At 38.3% G+C, this 18,186-nt stretch overlaps 3 protein-coding genes across 3 annotated transcripts; all 3 read right to left on the bottom strand.

The window, feature by feature from the left end:
• Window positions 1-387: 387 nt before the first annotated feature.
• Window positions 388-6,774, bottom strand: LOC131806372 (cubilin homolog). Its single transcript, XM_059130405.1, has 5 exons — window positions 5,860-6,774; window positions 3,655-3,831; window positions 3,453-3,594; window positions 1,003-1,160; window positions 388-942 (listed from the first exon to the last, which is right to left on the bottom strand). Exons 1-5 carry the CDS (start codon window positions 6,772-6,774, stop codon window positions 436-438), a joined length of 1,899 nt encoding a protein of 632 aa, XP_058986388.1. The 3' UTR covers window positions 388-435.
• Window positions 6,775-6,845: 71 nt separating this feature from the next.
• On the bottom strand, window positions 6,846-13,037 carry LOC131806371 (cubilin homolog). The gene is made up of 2 exons (XM_059130404.1): window positions 11,463-13,037; window positions 6,846-8,208 (listed from the first exon to the last, which is right to left on the bottom strand). The coding sequence occupies exons 1-2, from the start codon at window positions 12,527-12,529 to the stop codon at window positions 6,846-6,848; spliced, it is 2,430 nt and encodes an 809-aa protein (XP_058986387.1). The 5' UTR covers window positions 12,530-13,037.
• An 8-nt stretch (window positions 13,038-13,045) lies between these two features.
• LOC131806373 (cubilin homolog) lies at window positions 13,046-17,882 on the bottom strand. Its single transcript, XM_059130406.1, has 3 exons — window positions 17,465-17,882; window positions 17,219-17,376; window positions 13,046-13,248 (listed from the first exon to the last, which is right to left on the bottom strand). Exons 1-3 carry the CDS (start codon window positions 17,874-17,876, stop codon window positions 13,057-13,059), a joined length of 762 nt encoding a protein of 253 aa, XP_058986389.1. The 5' UTR covers window positions 17,877-17,882; the 3' UTR covers window positions 13,046-13,056.
• Window positions 17,883-18,186: the final 304 nt, after the last annotated feature.

The following is an 18,186-nucleotide window of genomic DNA, read 5'->3' as shown; positions in this document are numbered from 1 at the left end:
TCCTTGACGTCGGGCTACGCTACCAGAATCACTTTAACGAGCGATAGTACGAGGATCAAAATATTTACTCACATTTAAATGCTGGAGTGCTCTAACGATAGCCACTTGTGGTTTTCCAGCCATATATAAAGTAATCACACTATCACGCTTGAATTCCATCACGAACAACTTTGTTTCAGGAAAATTCTCACCAAATTGCTTTTGTACGCTTGTAAACAATATAAAGAGCTGTCACTGGAATAATTTTAACAGCTGTCGAACGAGTGGCTTAGAAATGAAAGCAGTCTAAAGTAGGTTGCAGTTTTTTCATCTCACCCAGTATAATAAAACTTTAAATTATTTTTTGGTTAATAATATATGATTTTTTTATTCATAAACATTTGCATATATATGTATGATAGGTATTTATATTATTTACAATTATTTTAATAAATTTTAAACAATATTATAACTAAGTGACCAGCCTGAACCATCAAAATTCGGTGTGGTCTTCGATATTAAACGCACTACATTTGACGATGATTTAATTATTTCCCTAGGTGTATCAGGTCCGCACAATGTCTTCAACGGTTGTTCACTGCCATCGGGCATAATGTCGTACATTTGTAAATAGTCCAAATGACAATTGGCAATGGTGCCCATATTGAAGTCGAGAAATTTAATTTTTACACTATTTGGAGCTGGCACCTGAATGATCCATGAACAATTTGTAAACATGCGTTCATTCTCATAATTTGGACTAATGATCAGGCCTCTGTGCAAAGTATATGTACCACCACAGCCGGGAATCGAAGTACGTTGGCTGATGGAATAAAATACCAATCCGAATGTTACATTTACAGCCTCAATTTGCACCGTGCTCGTGTTAAGAAAAACAGCTACCGGTTTAAGAATATCTTCCGATCGATGAAAAACGGTAGTGTTGGTCTTGAGGTCAACTATCTGTAGTGACAAGATTTTTTTCTTAAAGGAACTCAATTTTTTTTCAAGGAATTATCCTACCTTGTAATGTTTGCCTTCATTGGGGTCACCAAACATTATGTCCCATATATAGAAATTGAGGTTGGTGTTTTCGGCAACAGTAACATTTGTTTGGCAGTTTTTCACACTGTACAAATAGTCCAAAAGTCCATTTGGATGAGAATATGTCTGACCGCATACTAAAAATGACAGAAATATATGTAATTAAATTTTCGTTTCTAAATAGTAAAATTTTAAATTGAAATGTTATTTTTTCAGCATTTTGACCATATACAGTGAGCATCAATATAAAGTATACAATTTTTGTATGACCGAGCTGCTTTGGGTTGTGGTAAAGCAACCATTCCTTTACTAGCATAGCAATATGCTTAGGGTCATTATTTTGTTAAAACCATGAAGATTTACTCAAGCCAAATTTTTCGATGTCTGCAAATATATGATGTCTGCAGGACTTTTGGTATTGAAAATGGGTCATGTAAGTCCACGTTTTGGTATAGCCCCCATATAACGGTACCTCCCGATATTCGGTATTTTGATGATTTTAGCTAAATTTTTCACCGGAATTGTTTCAAATTTGATATTTGAAGTTCGCAATGGGTACTAAAGCCTATGACAGAAAATTGTCTGTGCAGGTCCACGTTTTCGTATGGCTTCCATATAATAGTACCTTCCGATATTCGGTATTTTGATGATTTTAGTGACATTATTCACCGGAATTGTTTCAAATTTGATATTGGAAGTTTGAAACAGCCTAAGACAGAAGATTCTCTGTGCAGGTCAACGTCTTCGCATAGCCCTCATATAATGGTACCTCCCGATATTCTGTACTTTGATGATTTAAGCAATATTATTCACCGGAATTGTTTCAAATTGGGTATTTGAAGTTCGTAATGGATACTAAAGCCTATGACAGAAGATTGTCTGTGCAGGTCCACGTCTTCGTATAGCCCCCATATAATGGTAGCTCCCGATATTCGGTATTTTAATGATTTTAGCGACATTATTCACCGGAATTGTTTCAAAGTTGGTATTTGAAGTTCGAAATGGGTACTACAGCCTAAGACATAAAATTGTCTGTGCAGGTCCACGTCTTCGTATAGCCCCTATATAATAGTACCTCCCTATATTAATGATTTAGCTACATTATTGACCGAATTTTTTCGTTTCGCATTTGAATATTAAAATGACTTATGACAAAAGTTACATATGCAGGTCCTCGTCGTTGTTTAGGCTCTAATATGATAGCAACATCTGGCATTTTTAAGATTTTAACAGAATTTTTAACGAATTTTATTTATTTTTTTATTTAAAAATTGCCAAATTCGTTAAAAATGGTGGAGGGTATTCAAAGTTCGGTCCGGACGAACTTAAAGCTTTTTCATTTGTTATTTTTCCAAATTTTGACAGTTTTTTTCTCAAATTTGCTTTCGTTGCTTAACAGGGCATTGCTCCAGAAAGAATATATTTATTTTCATTTTTTTTCGGATACAAAAAGCGTCGCTTCTGATTGGTCTCTGTAATGTATTCGAGGATTCGATCAGAGATGCTATTTTCATGCGGCTCCCTACGTACTGTACTGGCATTTTTGTTTACGCCTGATAACTCCGACACATTGTTCGGTATTTTCAGAGGGATTAGCCTCCACCGTTCGTATTATTCTTCGAATTTGGGTCGTCGTGGTCTCCGAGGATAATCAATATTCTGCAATTTTCCAGCCTTTTTGTATTTGTCAATAATTTTTTAAGGAATTGTGATTTCTTTTGATTACATCGCCAATTTCTTTTAAAGTTTTTCCAATGGTAAGATTAAGAAGGTAAAGTCATTTCATTTTGATGAAAAAAAAAGGCCAAAAAACTTTTTTTTTTTATAAGAATGTGTGAATAGTGATCTCGAATGTATATTTATATGACCAATTGAGATAAAATGGTTAATTTTTTTAAATCTTTCTGCTTCCCACATCGGGTTTTTGACGCGTTAAATATGAATTGCATGGTACAATAGAAATGCCAATTTATTATAATAAAGCTAATGTTGAATAATTCTGACAGAAAGCTGCCATAGCTTTAGCAGCTTTATTTCAGTAGTTTTATGAAGTTGTTCTATCTCCTTATTGTACCATGTGTACCAGCAGTAAATAGTATTTTGACTGTTACATTATCAACCTACTAATCCCAATACCAATTAGGGATACCTAAGTCGACTTTCGACTAATTGATTAATAGTCTCTGTGATGAAAAGTAAAATATTATGTCAATTTTGTCTACTCTCCATACGACCTTAATCGTTTGAAGAGTCTTAATCAGAAAATAATTTATAACTGATTGGACAAAATATTCTTTATTTGATTGGCTCGTAGAATTTTTCTTGGATTGCGGAGATATTCTATGTCACGATCCTTAATATTTCCCCAAATCAATTTCCCATGTTCTCCCCTCTTTCAATATGTCCTCCCAATTTCCTGCAATACATACCACTTATAGGCTCAATTACAAGTTGAAATCCTTTAGCTTCCTCCGTGGCGTCACTGTGAAAAGTTATTTCGAATTTTTTATCTACTACTCCCCATTCGTATCCCAGATACGAAGAGCTATGGCCACAAAGTTGATGGAAATTCTATGAATGAAATCGATACTTATACACATTTCCATGATGATTTAAATTTTCAGTACTTACATAATATCTATTCACTCGTATATAGTCCAAACATTCACCAGATATTTGTGATACATTTTGCAAATCAATGTAATTGAATCGCAACAAAACCGGCCTGCTTATTTTGAAGCGCCATGTACAATGTAAATTCGGACTATATGTTGCTTTGTGATTCTGCGGCATAGTTATGGTGTATCTCTGAAAACGTAAAGGTGAATGGAAAAGCTAAGGTTAAAATGCAATTGTCATAAAAATTGATATAATTGGAGAATCTGTGAAATTTTGCTTAATTCAAAGTAATCTAATTTCAATAATAATATCAAGATCTGCTGTTCCAGAACGGATCGTTTCTATCATGGCAGAAGAATACAGGTAGATGCATCAACGCTTGGGAGCATTGATATGTCAAAAAAATTTAAATGTTTTTTCAAATATAAGTAGATTTTTTATATGTTTTCTTATACTACGTCATTCGGAGGCTATTATAATTCGCGTTTTTCAACAATTTTTACAAATTTAAATAATTTTTCATTTAACCTTTTCAATTCCAAAATTGGTTTGACAGTTCATTGTCCCAGCAGCTGTGTCGACGCATCTACCTATATTCTTCTACCATGGTTTCTATGCACTAATAACAGAACCTATCATAGCTGTACACCTGCTATTATCTTTACTATCGATAATTATTTGTGTTACCACTTCCTAGTGCATTACCGCTACCACTTACCATTTCATAGAGAGTTACCACTGTTTCCTCTTTCATCGGTTTGTCACTACTGAGTGCAATTTCTTTATTTTAATTTTGATTACTTAAAAAAGGAGACACAAAACTACTTCGAGTATTTGTACAGGGTGGCCCAGAAAGACCGAATTGGTGTGAATTTCTTATAATTTTTTTATTATAGTTCATTTTTTCTTTCAGTATTTTGTAAAGAAGACTTGGGCAATTTATAATAGAGCAACAAACAACTGAACATGATGCCCAAATCAAGAATTTTCAAAGATCCTTGGAATTCCGTAAAACGTGGGACTTTTTAAGAAAATAATAGGTCCTCAGAAGGCCTATTTAAGCAGATTTTTTAAGAATTTTAAAGGTTCCTTAGAAGAAGCAAAAATGTGTATTAAAGGATCCTTAGAAGGGACAGATTGTGCAGATTTTGGACTTAAATGATTTTTAAGAATCTTTTGAAGGTATATAAACTCGAATTTTTCTTCGTCAATTTAATGTCCCGGTAACACCCTCTCAGTCAACAATAAACCGAGTTGTTGTAAATTTTCGACAACAAGGAACAGTAAGGATGCTTCCTGGTTCCGGTAGACTGCGAACTGTCCACACGCTTGACAATATTTAAGTGGTACAGGAGAGTATTCGTGAGGATCCAGAAATATTAAGCAGGAGATGTCAGACACAAATTGGCCTTTCAAGAGAGATGCTGCGGTGAATTTTGCATACCGTAAGAATGTTTCCATACAAAATTCAAATCAGTTCAAGAATTGAAACCGACAGAGTACCAGGAACCACTTGACTATGCAATATATTTCCAGCAAAGAAAAATCCTAATTATAGTCATACCTTAGTTCTGAGTGACGAAACCCTTTTCCAATTAATTGGGTTCGTTAACTAGTAGGATATGGGCTACGAAAAGTCCGAGAGTATTTCATCAGCGACAATTGCACCCAGTTAAGTGTGCTGTTTGCTTCGGAGTTTCTTCAGAAAGGATAATTGACGAGGTGTCGCAATTTCCCCCAGCGGTGATCGATATCGGGCCATTATAGGAAAGTTTGTAAGGTCAGACCTGGAAAATCATCCGTAAATATGGTTCCAACAGGACGGAGCGCACAATGCGTGGGCCACAATGGCTATTTTACGCGTCATCTTTGGTTAAAGATTAACTAGCCTTTGCATTCTACGGATTTAAACGCTCCAGACTGTTCCTTTGGGGTTATTTAAAGGGGTAAATTTATGTTAATAAGCCTGAGACTATTGAGCAATTAATAACCAAATTTTCGTGACAAAATTAACAACATAGCACCGGAAGTTTTGTGAAAGCGTGGACCTAAATATTCAATGTTCCGCCACCGGAGCTAGAATCCATTGTGACCTACAAATCCCACTTTTTAGACAAATCCGTTGAAAAATGCGTCGAAAATCATCAAAATATCGAGTATGCTGATCATGAACGATCAAGTTTTTTTTTCTTAGCAACATTGCTCTCAGCCACTTACCTCATCTACTCCCAATGTATATACATCCGTTGTGCCACACTCGCTCTTTTCCATGGTAAGAATTATTTCGAAACTGTATGACCTCTCTTGGGCGCCAATGAATTTTAACATTGCATCATTGTATGAACTGAACAAAGTGGTGTTGGCGGCATTACAGAATTTTCCCATGGACGGCTGTTTCACCTCAACACTATCGAATACTTCGACAAAGTTACAGGCCGACGAATCATTCGTACATTGGCCATTCTCTGCAGATGAACAATTCGAGAGGCCATCATTGATATCCAATTTTTTAATATCCGTTCGTATGCGATATCCTTTGGGAGCGTTTATGCGATAGAGACACATATACTCTTTGCCATCCCTTGATGTGGCATAGTTACGGGCCAGACTGACGGGTGAGTTGCCATCGGTAAGCGAAATGCGTTCATTGCAATTCGGTATGAAGACAATTTGGCCCTCGAAGCCACTGGCCGCAATTACGGAATCAGAGATGGCATTGATAACGGCTTGGTTGTGATCGACAATGATGGTGGGCAATGTGTCCATTAGGTTGCCCGACAACTGGCTAACACGTTTCTCGCCCAATATAGCATGTCCCGAGTAAACGCTCAAATGATCACGGCGCTCTTCCATGTTGAAATATTTAAAACGCACCACAATGGAGTGATCGGCTGGAGCTGTTACATACCACACACAATTCATATTGTTGGCATATACGTCGAGGTGTTCATGTTTCTGAGGGCGTATGATTTGATGACTATTGGTCACGTTGCCACCACATGTATCGAAGCTGTATTCAAGGCTGTACTCCCCGTTTTCATTGGTCGTCAATCGCAAATAGTTGTAGGCCCTTTCTTCGAATTCTAATTCGCAATGTTTTGTTGCAGGCTGCGTATCACGTTTATACACCATAAAACAGACTCCCTGATTTGAGGACCTTCTATAGCTGAAGGTAGCCGCTGCAGATGTTGCCCTAACCTTGATCAATTATCTTTTTCATTCGACTGAAAGATATATTCACACTGGGTTCTTAGATTGCGATATGGCAAATTTTGTGGCCGGTAAATAGTTTTCACCTCCGAACTGGTGACATTAACCACCAGCGAACAGTGGCTGCGAACAAAGAGGGAGAAACCATCCGCGGTTACGTTTTCATTTGTGCGGAATATTATTTGAATTTGATTGGTGCTGGAATTGTAAATCGGTGGCAGATCTCTGCCACAGTAGCGAACATCTGGTATCCAGAGGCCATCTTCTTTATGTTGTATTTCCACATAATCTCGGCTACAATTTTCCGAGTGCTCCACAAAGAAACGACCGTAGAAGGTCACCTGCAAATAGAAACCTCGTTGGGCCTTAAAGATCCAGAGGCATTCTTCATTATTGCGATAGGTTTGCCGATCCACCTCCACCCGGGTTGAGGCGAAAGTTACCATGGTCTTGGAACCACAGACAATGGTTTTCTTGGCCTCAAAATGGAATTGTGTTTTGGAGTATACATAACTTTCCGCCTGGTAAACCACAAATGAACGGCTATGCTTCAGATTGTAATCGAGTGAGGTGTCTTCACCTTCACCGCGGCAAAGCTTTTTCACGGCATCCGTTTGCCATCTTTGCTCCTTGATTAGGATAAATTCACGTTCACAAGAATCGCTGAATGTGAAATTGCCCACCAAGCGGAATGCAGCGTCTGTGCGTCCATAATAATACGGCCGATTTAGACTCCACACACACATTATAGCACCATAGCCGATATCGCGTATATCCGGCTGTTCAATGGTTAGGCCATCCCTTACCACATAGTTGCCACCGCAAGCATGACGCCGATACGACATGGATAGCTTGACAATTCGTTCGTAATCGGTTTGTATAATTTGCCAAAAACCCACCGGTTGCGATTGTGGATGCAAGACCTGTGTCAGATTTTCCCTATAGCTTGCTATCACCAAATTGTCACGAAAACTCAATGCATTGACCACACGCGGCATTCCGCCAAGTGTTTTCAGCTCAAAGCGGCTAATGTTGAACACCAATGTTTCCGAGGGATTCAAGTTAATTTTCGCTTTACAATAGTAGGGCTGCTGGAAGTTCGGTTGCCAATCGCCTATATCGATGCGGCCTTCGAGCTTGGTTTCATCAATATTTGGCGGACAAAATGACTCGCTGTCGGAGTAGTAGTGAGCCTTGAGGCTCCTATACGGCATCGTCATCGTGGGTATGTAGATACTGACTAGCATAGTATTATCGCTGGACTGAATTATGGTGTTTGGATCATAGCTGTTCATATCGAAGGTTAATATTTTCGATTGCATTTCATGGTCGTTGTAAATGGTAAAGCTAATGGATCTGAAAGAAAGCGGGGAAAGCAGAATGTGGAATAAAAATGGGTTATATTATTGAAGTATGCAATTAATTCAAGGTAACCTCATTTCAAAATATATCCATTGATCTTGGTTAAGTGAATACATAATAAAAGGGAATAGCGGGGCTTCCGACTGTAGATGAGAGAGATTTGTTAAACAAGGGCCTTTTTAATGCGGTCCACATTAAATAAGATAAGAAAATGTGATGAGCAGACCTTCGAGCCATTAGAAATAAATAATAAAGAATATTCAATTCTTGCATGCGGTATATTGAAGATCGAAAACGGGATGTAATATTTACTCAGACGGATAAGCAAGTGCAGCATGTTTGATTGGCACATTTGAGAAAGCTACGCGTGTTTATGACCTCGCCCTAAGATTTATGGTGGAATGGTGCATAGACGTTGGTATCTCCCTCTTTTACACTTAATGCAAATTTAGGTTAAATTATATCATCATAAGTAGTTCTTTAGAAATAAATTTAATAAATCGGTGTCCTGCAACCACTCAATAAGGAAAGGCGTGCTGTCTTTTATGAAACTAAGGATCCCGATTTACATTGCTCATTAAAGCCGGACAATAGAGGATAGCGCGTCGTAGAGATAGTACGTCGAGGAAGTTCAGTCAGCTAGGAATTGTTCCCATACATAGGAAAACTTAGCAGCCTAATAAAAGGATACTGAGTCAGAAAGAGACTTCAGCACAGAAGACAAACTTACCGAAGGGGCTTCATATCTGAGATCTTCAGACAGAAGGGGTGAGGCTTCATGTCCGTATCCCCAGGAGAACGATTCGGTGAAATTGCCGCCAGTGATGAGTTGAAGAAAGGTTTTAACCACGAAGTTGGTCATAAGATGACGGAGTGTGGAAAATTATTTTATTATGAAGGTTGCTGTAGATGCCAATGTTGGTATTAGAGAAAGGATGCAGTTATTGAACGTCGAGGCTTAAAATTGAAGGATGATATGAATGAGTATAAATGTCCTATCTTACAAGATAAACTTCAGAAACTCAAGTCCAAATTGGTGGCTTCTTAGGAAATAGCGCATACAGTAAGAGTTCAAACCAACCTCAACGTAATGTCTTTGGAGGAGGAAGTAAAATAACTTCTTCGGAAAAGGCCCGTAGAGCAGCTGAGAGCAAACATGATAAGTTTAACGTTAAGCTTGAATGTAGTCTGAAGGTGGCTGTAGATCCCAATGTTGGTCTTAGAGAAAGGATGCAGTTATTGAACGTCAAGGTTCAACGAGACTTAAAATTGAAGGATGATGTGAGTGAGTATATGCAGTAAGATTTCAAACAAATCTCAACGTAAAGTCTTTGTGGGAGGAAGTAAAACTGCTTTCGGAGAAGGCCCGTAGAGCAGCTGAGAGCAACAATGATAAGTTTAACATTAAGCTTGAATGTAGCCTGAAAGTTGCTGTAGATGCCAATGTTGATCTAAGAGAAAGGATGCAGTTATTGAAAGTCAAGGTTCAACGAGACTTAAAGTTGAAGGCTGACTTCTTCGCAGAAGGCCCGTAGAGCAGCTGAGAGCAAAAACGATAAATTAAACATTAAGCTTGAATGCAGCCTGAAGGTTGCTGTAGATGCCAATGTTGGTCTTAGAGAAAGGATGTAGTTATTGAACGTCAAGGTCAAATCGAAGGATGATGATAATGAATATAACTGCGGTGTCCTACAAGATCAAGTTCAGGAACTCATGTCCGGAAATAGACCATGCAATAAGATTTCAAACAAATCTCAGCGTAAAATCTTTGGAGGAGAAAGTAAAACGGGTTTCGGAAATGCTGATTTAACTTAAAATCGAAGGATGATGTGAATGAATATAAATGCCATGTCCTACAAGATCAAATTCAGAAACTCCGAATTGGTGTCTGCTGAGGAAATAGAGCATGCAGTAAGTGTTCCCACAAATCTCAACCTAAAGTCTTTGTAGGAGGAAGTAATATTGCTTTCGGAGATGCTGAATTCTTCAGAGAAGGCCAGTAGGGCAGCTGAGAGAAAATACGATAAGTTTAACATTAAACTTGAATATAGCCTGAAGGCTGCTGTGGATGTCAATGTTGGTCTTAGAGAAAGGATGCAGTTATTGAACGTGAAGGTTTAACGGGACTTAAAATTGTAGGATGATGTTCTACAAGATCAAGTTCAGCAAATCAATCCGATTTAGAGGCTTCTAAGGTAATATTGCATGCAGTAGGAGTTCAAGCAAATCTCAAGTAAAACTGCTTTCGGAAAGGATGACTTCTTCGCAAGGGCCCGTAGAGATACTCAAAGCAAACAGACTTGAAGTAGAGGAATCTATTACTGAGGTTGTAGTATTGGGGGAAGAACAAGAATCAAATCCTGGAGACTTGAATGGAAAGGTATCAACCACTAAAGAATCGAAGTGCCAACAGAAGCAAAACGCCATGTCGAAACCGAAAAGTAGAGGAGTCAAGGATGAGCCGTATGCCAAAGAGATGAAGACGAATAAAGATGGTCATTTACCACACTGGAGTATTAAGATGCTCAAGGAAGCACAAGTTATCACAAGAAAATGAAAATGCCTAGTGGAAGTCATGTAACTGGAAAAAAGGCAGGCTGGGGTGACAGGAAATTATGCGCTTGCAACGCTGGAACGACAATCTGTCCAAGGTCTGTAAGATGGCACTACCAGAGAAATATCACACTATTGCTTCCAGAAAGAAAACGACATATGTAGACGGTTCAGCTTGGAAATTGAAGGCGGCGGACAAAGCAGCTCTGGGATCTTCAAAAGAGACCGAATGAAAAGATGGAGGAGCTACATGGGTGATATCACTTAGCAAACTTCTCTTATAATTTTTAATAACAATTGTCTGTTCCAGAACTGCAAGAACGTAAATTTTTTTTACTACGATAACCGATTTTCCTTTTATGATATCGAAAAAAATGCAAAACTAGTAGATTCTTGCAGGTTCTGGAACAATCCTAATATTTTCCCATGCTTCATATTTTCCTTCCAAGAATGTTGACGGATACATGAACATGTTTCTATAACAAAACAAAAAAAAAAAAAAAAAAAAAAAAAAAAATTCGGGGCCAACTATTGTAGACATTTGAAAATGTAAATAGGAAAAGACAAATAAACCTTTCGAATTTCGATAAAATTTTGGGATTTTTTTCGATTTCCGATTTTTTTCACTTTCGAAAAATATTCAGGTTTTTATGCATTTCAGAAGAAGCCGAATTTCCTCACAACATTTTACTCACCTGCTTTCATTTTGCACTTCAAAATCGCCCATATTTAGGAACTCCAAACGCACTCTCAAACCCTTCGGCACGGTCATTTTCCAACGACAGTAACTGGAATAGAATGATCTACGCGGGAAACTCAATGTTATTGGACCTGATACACCCTCCATTTCCTGATGACATTGGCCGCTAAAGCGATTAAATTTTATTTGGAAACCATGATATAGAGTGGCTCTGGCAGATGTATGGAAACGGATGATGGCCTTGTTGACATTCAAATCGATTTGGGTTCCCCTTGTGGCATTGCCGAACACAAATACCGATGGTATAGTTTCATTGACCTCGGCTGGAATTATGGGTATAATCTCCAAATAATCTTTGCTTTTGGGAAAATTGTGATTAAACGGTAAATTTATGTTCAGTAGGATTAGACGTATTCTAGTGTCCGCTGGTTGGCTGATGACGTAGTCGCATTCACTGTGTGCGGGATAGGCGCCGGGTTGGGGATAGCCGGGAGAGGTAATTATTTCACTCGAGGCTGTGAAGGTTCCACCACATTTGCCAATCGATAGCTGTACCTTGAAGCCGGCCCTGGGTTCACTGACATCGGTCAGATAGTGGATATATAATAGATTCTGTGTGGTTTTCAAGGGCGGTGGGGTGCGGCAATATTTTCCCAAACTCTTGGCCAAGGCAGTGGCACCATCGAATAGCTCAACATACTCCCGGTCACAGTATTTGGTATTCATGTGGAAATCATCGAAGAACTTGATATCGATTAGTTCTCCACGCGGTGCCATTACTCTCCACTCACACTCCGTGTGGGGCGGTGGTACATTGGGATAATTCGGTGAGGTAATATTGATGCTGTTCGCCTCAGGTATCAAGCGATATTCTTCATTGCATGTCGAGTATTCGCGATAGGTGAGATTCCAGCGCCTCGACATGATTGGTCTGGGCAGGGCTAACTTGTATTGGATGGCCAGATAATTGCTGCTGGAATTCATTTGGATTTGGCTAACATTTTGTGGGATGCATAGTTTTGCCGGGTGGCAAGAGTGGTGCATGCCTATCAATGCCATCATAAATCAAGACATAATCAAGACATTCTGGCGGATTTTTCACTATGGCTGGAGCAAAGTCAAACTGTAGGAGTATACGTTTGCCCGGTCGAACTCGAATGCGCCAATGGCAATCGGTTTCATAGAGAAGTTTCTCTCCCTCTATGAAACCCACCGATTGGGTTAAATTTGAACCACATTTTGTAATAATCCGAGCAGCGAATCCCTTGCCCTTAATCGATACGTCTGTAACAAAATCCAATTTCAGATTAGGTGTACCATTATAGATGCGATACGGTGTATATGTCTTGTCGGGACTATCGCAAAGTTTGGCTTCTTCATGCCACTGCACCAGATCACTGGACGTAGATATTTTCAAGTAATCGGATGTACAGGCACTAACATTTTCCAACTTAACCTCATACACCTCACAGACCACATGCTGGGTACTCAGAAACGGCTTAAAAATCCAATCACAGGCCAGATTATTATCATATTTTGAAGGATAATTTGGTGAATAGATCATAACACTGGCATGAGGTTTTATCAATCTATCCACGTGACACTTGGATGTGGTGACATTCGAGTCGACAACTGTCACATTTGTGGTGTTCCATGATATTTGAAAATAATTGGGTTTCAATGTCAGTTTCGAAGTACAGGACATTCGAGCTGGATACAAAACGCCAGGGAGCATCGGAAATTTCGATGGGCAGAGCTGTAGAGTCATAGCCGTCGTAGAGCTGTAAGGTGAGGAGAGAGAGAGAGAGAGAGTGAGTGAGTGAGAAAGTAAATACCTTGCTTCATTTGGTGGCGACCATTAAAAGGTCGTAACAAACAATGAGACACGATTTTTGGTAAAAAATTAAAAAAATTGTAGTTGTTGATGGTTTTGTGAATGAATGTAAATTTTGACCGAAAGGAAAGAGAGTTTTTAGAAAAGAGAGCCGAAGAAAAATTGATATTTAGCTCATTTTACCATAGACAAATTAGATATAGACTAAAAAGTTGTCTCATCTGTTATCTTTGAAAAAAGTGATTCAATAGATGTCGTTCATGCTGTGAGAGAGGTTCAGTGGACTCACTCAATTCTCTCAAAATACAAAATATTAAATATTTTTATGATTCTTTATTATTTATCAATTATAAACGAAACATCGACTTTGTTTACTTTTACATTATCCAAATATGTCGTGAAATATAAAAATATGGTACTTAAATAGCAGAAAAATGAATAAATTGTTTTCGAAGTCGAGTGACTTCACTAGCCCTGAGTGACTTGACTGGCCCACGATCAACAATAGTGACATCTGCCGGAAGGGAAATTTTTAAAACTTTTTAGTCTATACCTTTATTTGTCTATGATTTTACTCCCTTCTTTCTCATAACCTTGTATACCCTCAGTTATATGGCTACAGAGGGTATATATAATTTGATAAGGCCAATTCATCGAAATAACGGTTTTAGATCTTAGGTCTCTTTGGACCAAATCTGTTTCAGGACATTTGGAGTCGATCTAGCGATGTCCGTCCGTCCATCCATCCGTCTGTCTGGCTGGCTGGTGCGCACGATAACTCTCGAAGGGAGAATCCGATTTGATCCTATCTTTATACATCGGAATATTTTTATTAAACTTAGATCGAGTTCGGAGATGAGCAACATCTTTCCATTCCTTCTGGTACCTCCCCCACAAAATGTAAACATTTTCAAAGAAAATAATTTAATGCACACAAAAAGAGAGGACAATCCGATTTTTCTCCAACTTTGCAAATCCTTATATTTGCATCAGTGCTAGGTCAGGTGTGATAATCTACAATATCGGTCCACTCCATCAAATACCTCCCCCACAAAGGGTTAAAATTTTGAATAATTTTGACTTTTATAAAATGTGATTTAAAAGTCCGATGGTCTTCAAATTACACAAATCACAATATTTTTTTTTTAACCCAGGGTCTAGTGTGAAAAGGGATGATATCGGCCCATTCCTTCTGGTATCTCCCCCACAAAGAGTCAACATTTTGAATATTCATGAAGCTTATAAAACACGAAATTAACATCCGATTCCATTCAGTCTTGGCTCATCTCATTATTTCTATCAAAACAAGGTCTGTTATAAAAATGGTGGAAATCCGTCCATTCCGCCTGGTACCTCCCCCATAAAGGGTAGAAAATTTTGAATAACCAAAACGATCATAAAATCTGAAATAAGTATCCGGTCCTCTTCAAATTTCGCATATCCCATTATTTCTACTAATACAAGATCTGCTGTGAAGATGGAATTTATCGTTCCACTCATTCTGGTATCTACCCCCCTCCCCCCCCAAAGGTCAAAATTTTGAATATCAATGAAGTTTATAAAACGCGAAAATAACATCCGATTCCATTAAGACCTGGTATATCTCAATATTTCTATCAACACAAGATCTGTTATAAAGATGGTAGATATCTGACCATTCCTTCTGGTACATCCCTCACAAAGGGTCAACATTTTGAATAACCAAAACGATCATAAAATCTGAAATAAGTATCCGGTTCTCTTCAAATTTCGCAAATACCATTATTTCTACTGACACAAGATCTGCTATGAAGATGGAATTTATCGTTCCACTCATTCTGGTATCTCCCCCCCCCAAAGGGTCAAAATTTTGAATATCAATGAAGTTTATAAAACACGAAATTAACATCCGATTCCATTCACACTTGGCACATCTCAATATTTCTACCAACACAAGGTCTGTTATAAAAATGATGGAGATTGGACCATTTCGTCTGGTACCTCCCGCACAAAGGGTCAAATTTTTGAATAACCAAAACGGTCATAAAATCTGAAATAAGTATCCGGTTCTCTTCAAATTTCGCAAATCCCATTATTTCTACTGACACAAGATCTGCTGTGAAGATGGAATTTATCGTCCCACTCAATCTGGTATCTCCCCCACAAAGAGTCAAAATTTTAAATATCCATGAAGCTAATAAAACACGAAGTTAACATCCGATTCCATTCAGACTTGGCACATCTCAATATTTCTATCAACACAAGATCTGTTACAATGATGGTAGATATCGGACTATTCCTTCTGGTACCTCCCCCACAAATAGTCAAATTTTTGAATAACCAAAACATTTATAAAATCTGAAATAAGTATCCAGTTCTCTTCAAATTTCAGACATCCAAACATTTTTACTAAGACAAAATCTGTTATGAAGATCATAGATATCTGCCAGTCGTTGTTTCGATGGGGCACGTTTTGCCGTATCTCTCTAGCCATATGGCTGAGTTTATAATAAAATATGTCGTAATTAAAAGTCATAAGGAATTCACACCACTTCACACCTTCTGGGCCACCTCAAAAACAAAGCATCTGATTTACACCGCCAGAACAGGGAGAAAACAACCCTTCTTATTTCATATGGGGACCCCGAGCTTACCTCAGCCGACCAGAAAACAACATTACAGAGTTTAGTTCTCTTGCTCAACTCTCTATTTCATCAGGTTGTAGTATCGATTCCGAAATACGAAATTTTAAATAATTTCGGTAAATAATGTCACCTAAATGATCGAAGTAACGAATAAAGGGAGATATCGTTTTGTGAGGCCTATACGAAGACTTGGACCTGCCTAAGTAATTTTCTGCCACAGGCTGTAGTTTCGATTCCGAACTTCTAATTCGAAATTTGAACAATTTCGTTCTATAATGTCCATGAAGCTAATAAAACACGAAGTTAACATCCGATTCCATTCAGACTTGGCACATCTCAATATTTCTATCAACACAAGATCTGTTACAATGATGGTAGATATCGGACTATTCCTTCTGGTACCTCCCCCACAAATAGTCAAAATTTTTGAATAACCAAAACATTTATAAAATCTGAAATAAGTATCCAGTTCTCTTCAAATTTCAGACATCCAAACATTTTTACTAAGACAAAATCTGTTATGAAGATCATAGATATCTGCCAGCCGTTGTTTAGATGGGGCACGTTTTGCCGTATCTCTCTAGCCATATGGCTGAGTTTATAATAAAATATGTCGTAAATTAAAAGTCATAAGGAATTCACACCACTTCACACCTTCTGGGCCACCTCAAAAACAAAGCATCTGATTTACACCGCCAGAACAGGGAGAAAACAACCCTTCTTATTTCATATGGGGACCCCGAGCTTACCTCAGCCGACCAGAAAACAACATTACAGAGTTTAGTTCTCTTGCTCAACTCTCTATTTCATCAGGTTGTAGTATCGATTCCGAAATACGAAATTTTAAATAATTTCGGTAAATAATGTCACCTAAATGATCGAAGTAACGAATAAAGGGAGATATCGTTTTGTGAGGCCTATACGAAGACTTGGACTGCCTAAGTAATTTTCTGCCACAGGCTGTAGTTTCGATTCCGAACTTCTAATTCGAAATTTGAACAATTTCGTTCTATAATGTCACTAAAATCATCAATATTGTTAGGAGATACAATATTGCCCCCATCATACTAAAACGTGGACCGACATGGCCCGTATTCGAACTTAACCTGCCTACTGGTAAGATACACATGTGTGCAGAATTTTTGCCTTATAAAAATTACTTATCCACGGCCATATAACGGTTTTCATTTGCGTCTTATTTTTCGGCCGCATTTTTTTAATCTTTCAAATTCCTTCCAAATGCTGGAGGTTTCGGTCCGGAAATTCTCTGTTTTTTACCTAGGTTTGCCTTACCTTCAAGCCATCGAGATAGGTTTTAAAATACAATGCCACAAACTGCTGCCTTGGAACCAAGATGCGCCATGCAAAAGTCTCATCCTCATTACGCAGCAATGATGTGGGAGGTGATTCTATGAGACCCCTTGTTTCATTCACATATTCGGTAAGATGAGCTGAAACAAAGAGAGAGAGAGAGAGAGAGAAATAGTATTTCCCAAAAAATGCGATTCCTCCCCCCCCCCCCCCCCCTTTTACCCTTACCATAACTCCATTTCAATTTAAAACCTTTGCCACTGCTTCCCTCGGAGCTACGAAATTTGAGCCACATGGAATCTTTTGATTTTAGAATTTCTTCCGGCACAGCGTTACCACAATATATGGCCAAGGCCTTTGAGCCCAACCATGAACGTATCTCCAAAAAGTCCTCATTGCAATGTTCACTCGCGGCCATATCTAAATCATCGAATTCGATTTGTATAGTATTGCCCAATTTGGCTGTTATCGTCCAAATACATTCAATATTTCCCGCATAGGGCAAGGGATAGTTGGGCGATGTCAGGATACCACGTGCCGCTGTTATTGTGCCGCCGCATGAATGTTGTGTTGTCGAATAGGTTGCACGAAAATTTATACCATTCGTGTAGATATACAGTTGGGTGCTTTCGAAAATCATATGTGATTGAAATTTTCACATATTAGATCCGTATAAGTTTGCGGATTCTCATTGTTTGTGCTGAGCTAAAAGAAAAAAATTGGGAAAAATGTATTTTAATTGCATATATTAGGTGTGTGTATACCGGTGTCTGAATGGAGGGGGAAATATCGATATTTGGAATTTTTTTTTCTCACCATGACATCCGTTTACCAGCCGATGTCACCGATTTGAACCTTTACTTACCTCACCTATACCAACTTACTAAATTATCTCAAGTCCTCATTTTTCTCTCGGTTTTGCCTTCAGATGTAAACGGTGAGATGAAAAA

This window comes from Musca domestica, unplaced genomic scaffold, assembly GCF_030504385.1.
Source record: "Musca domestica strain aabys unplaced genomic scaffold, Musca_domestica.polishedcontigs.V.1.1 74, whole genome shotgun sequence".
NCBI lineage: Eukaryota > Metazoa > Arthropoda > Insecta > Diptera > Muscidae > Musca > Musca domestica.
The sequence above is the reverse complement of the archived record's forward strand: the minus strand, read 5'-3'. Positions and strand labels throughout refer to the sequence as shown.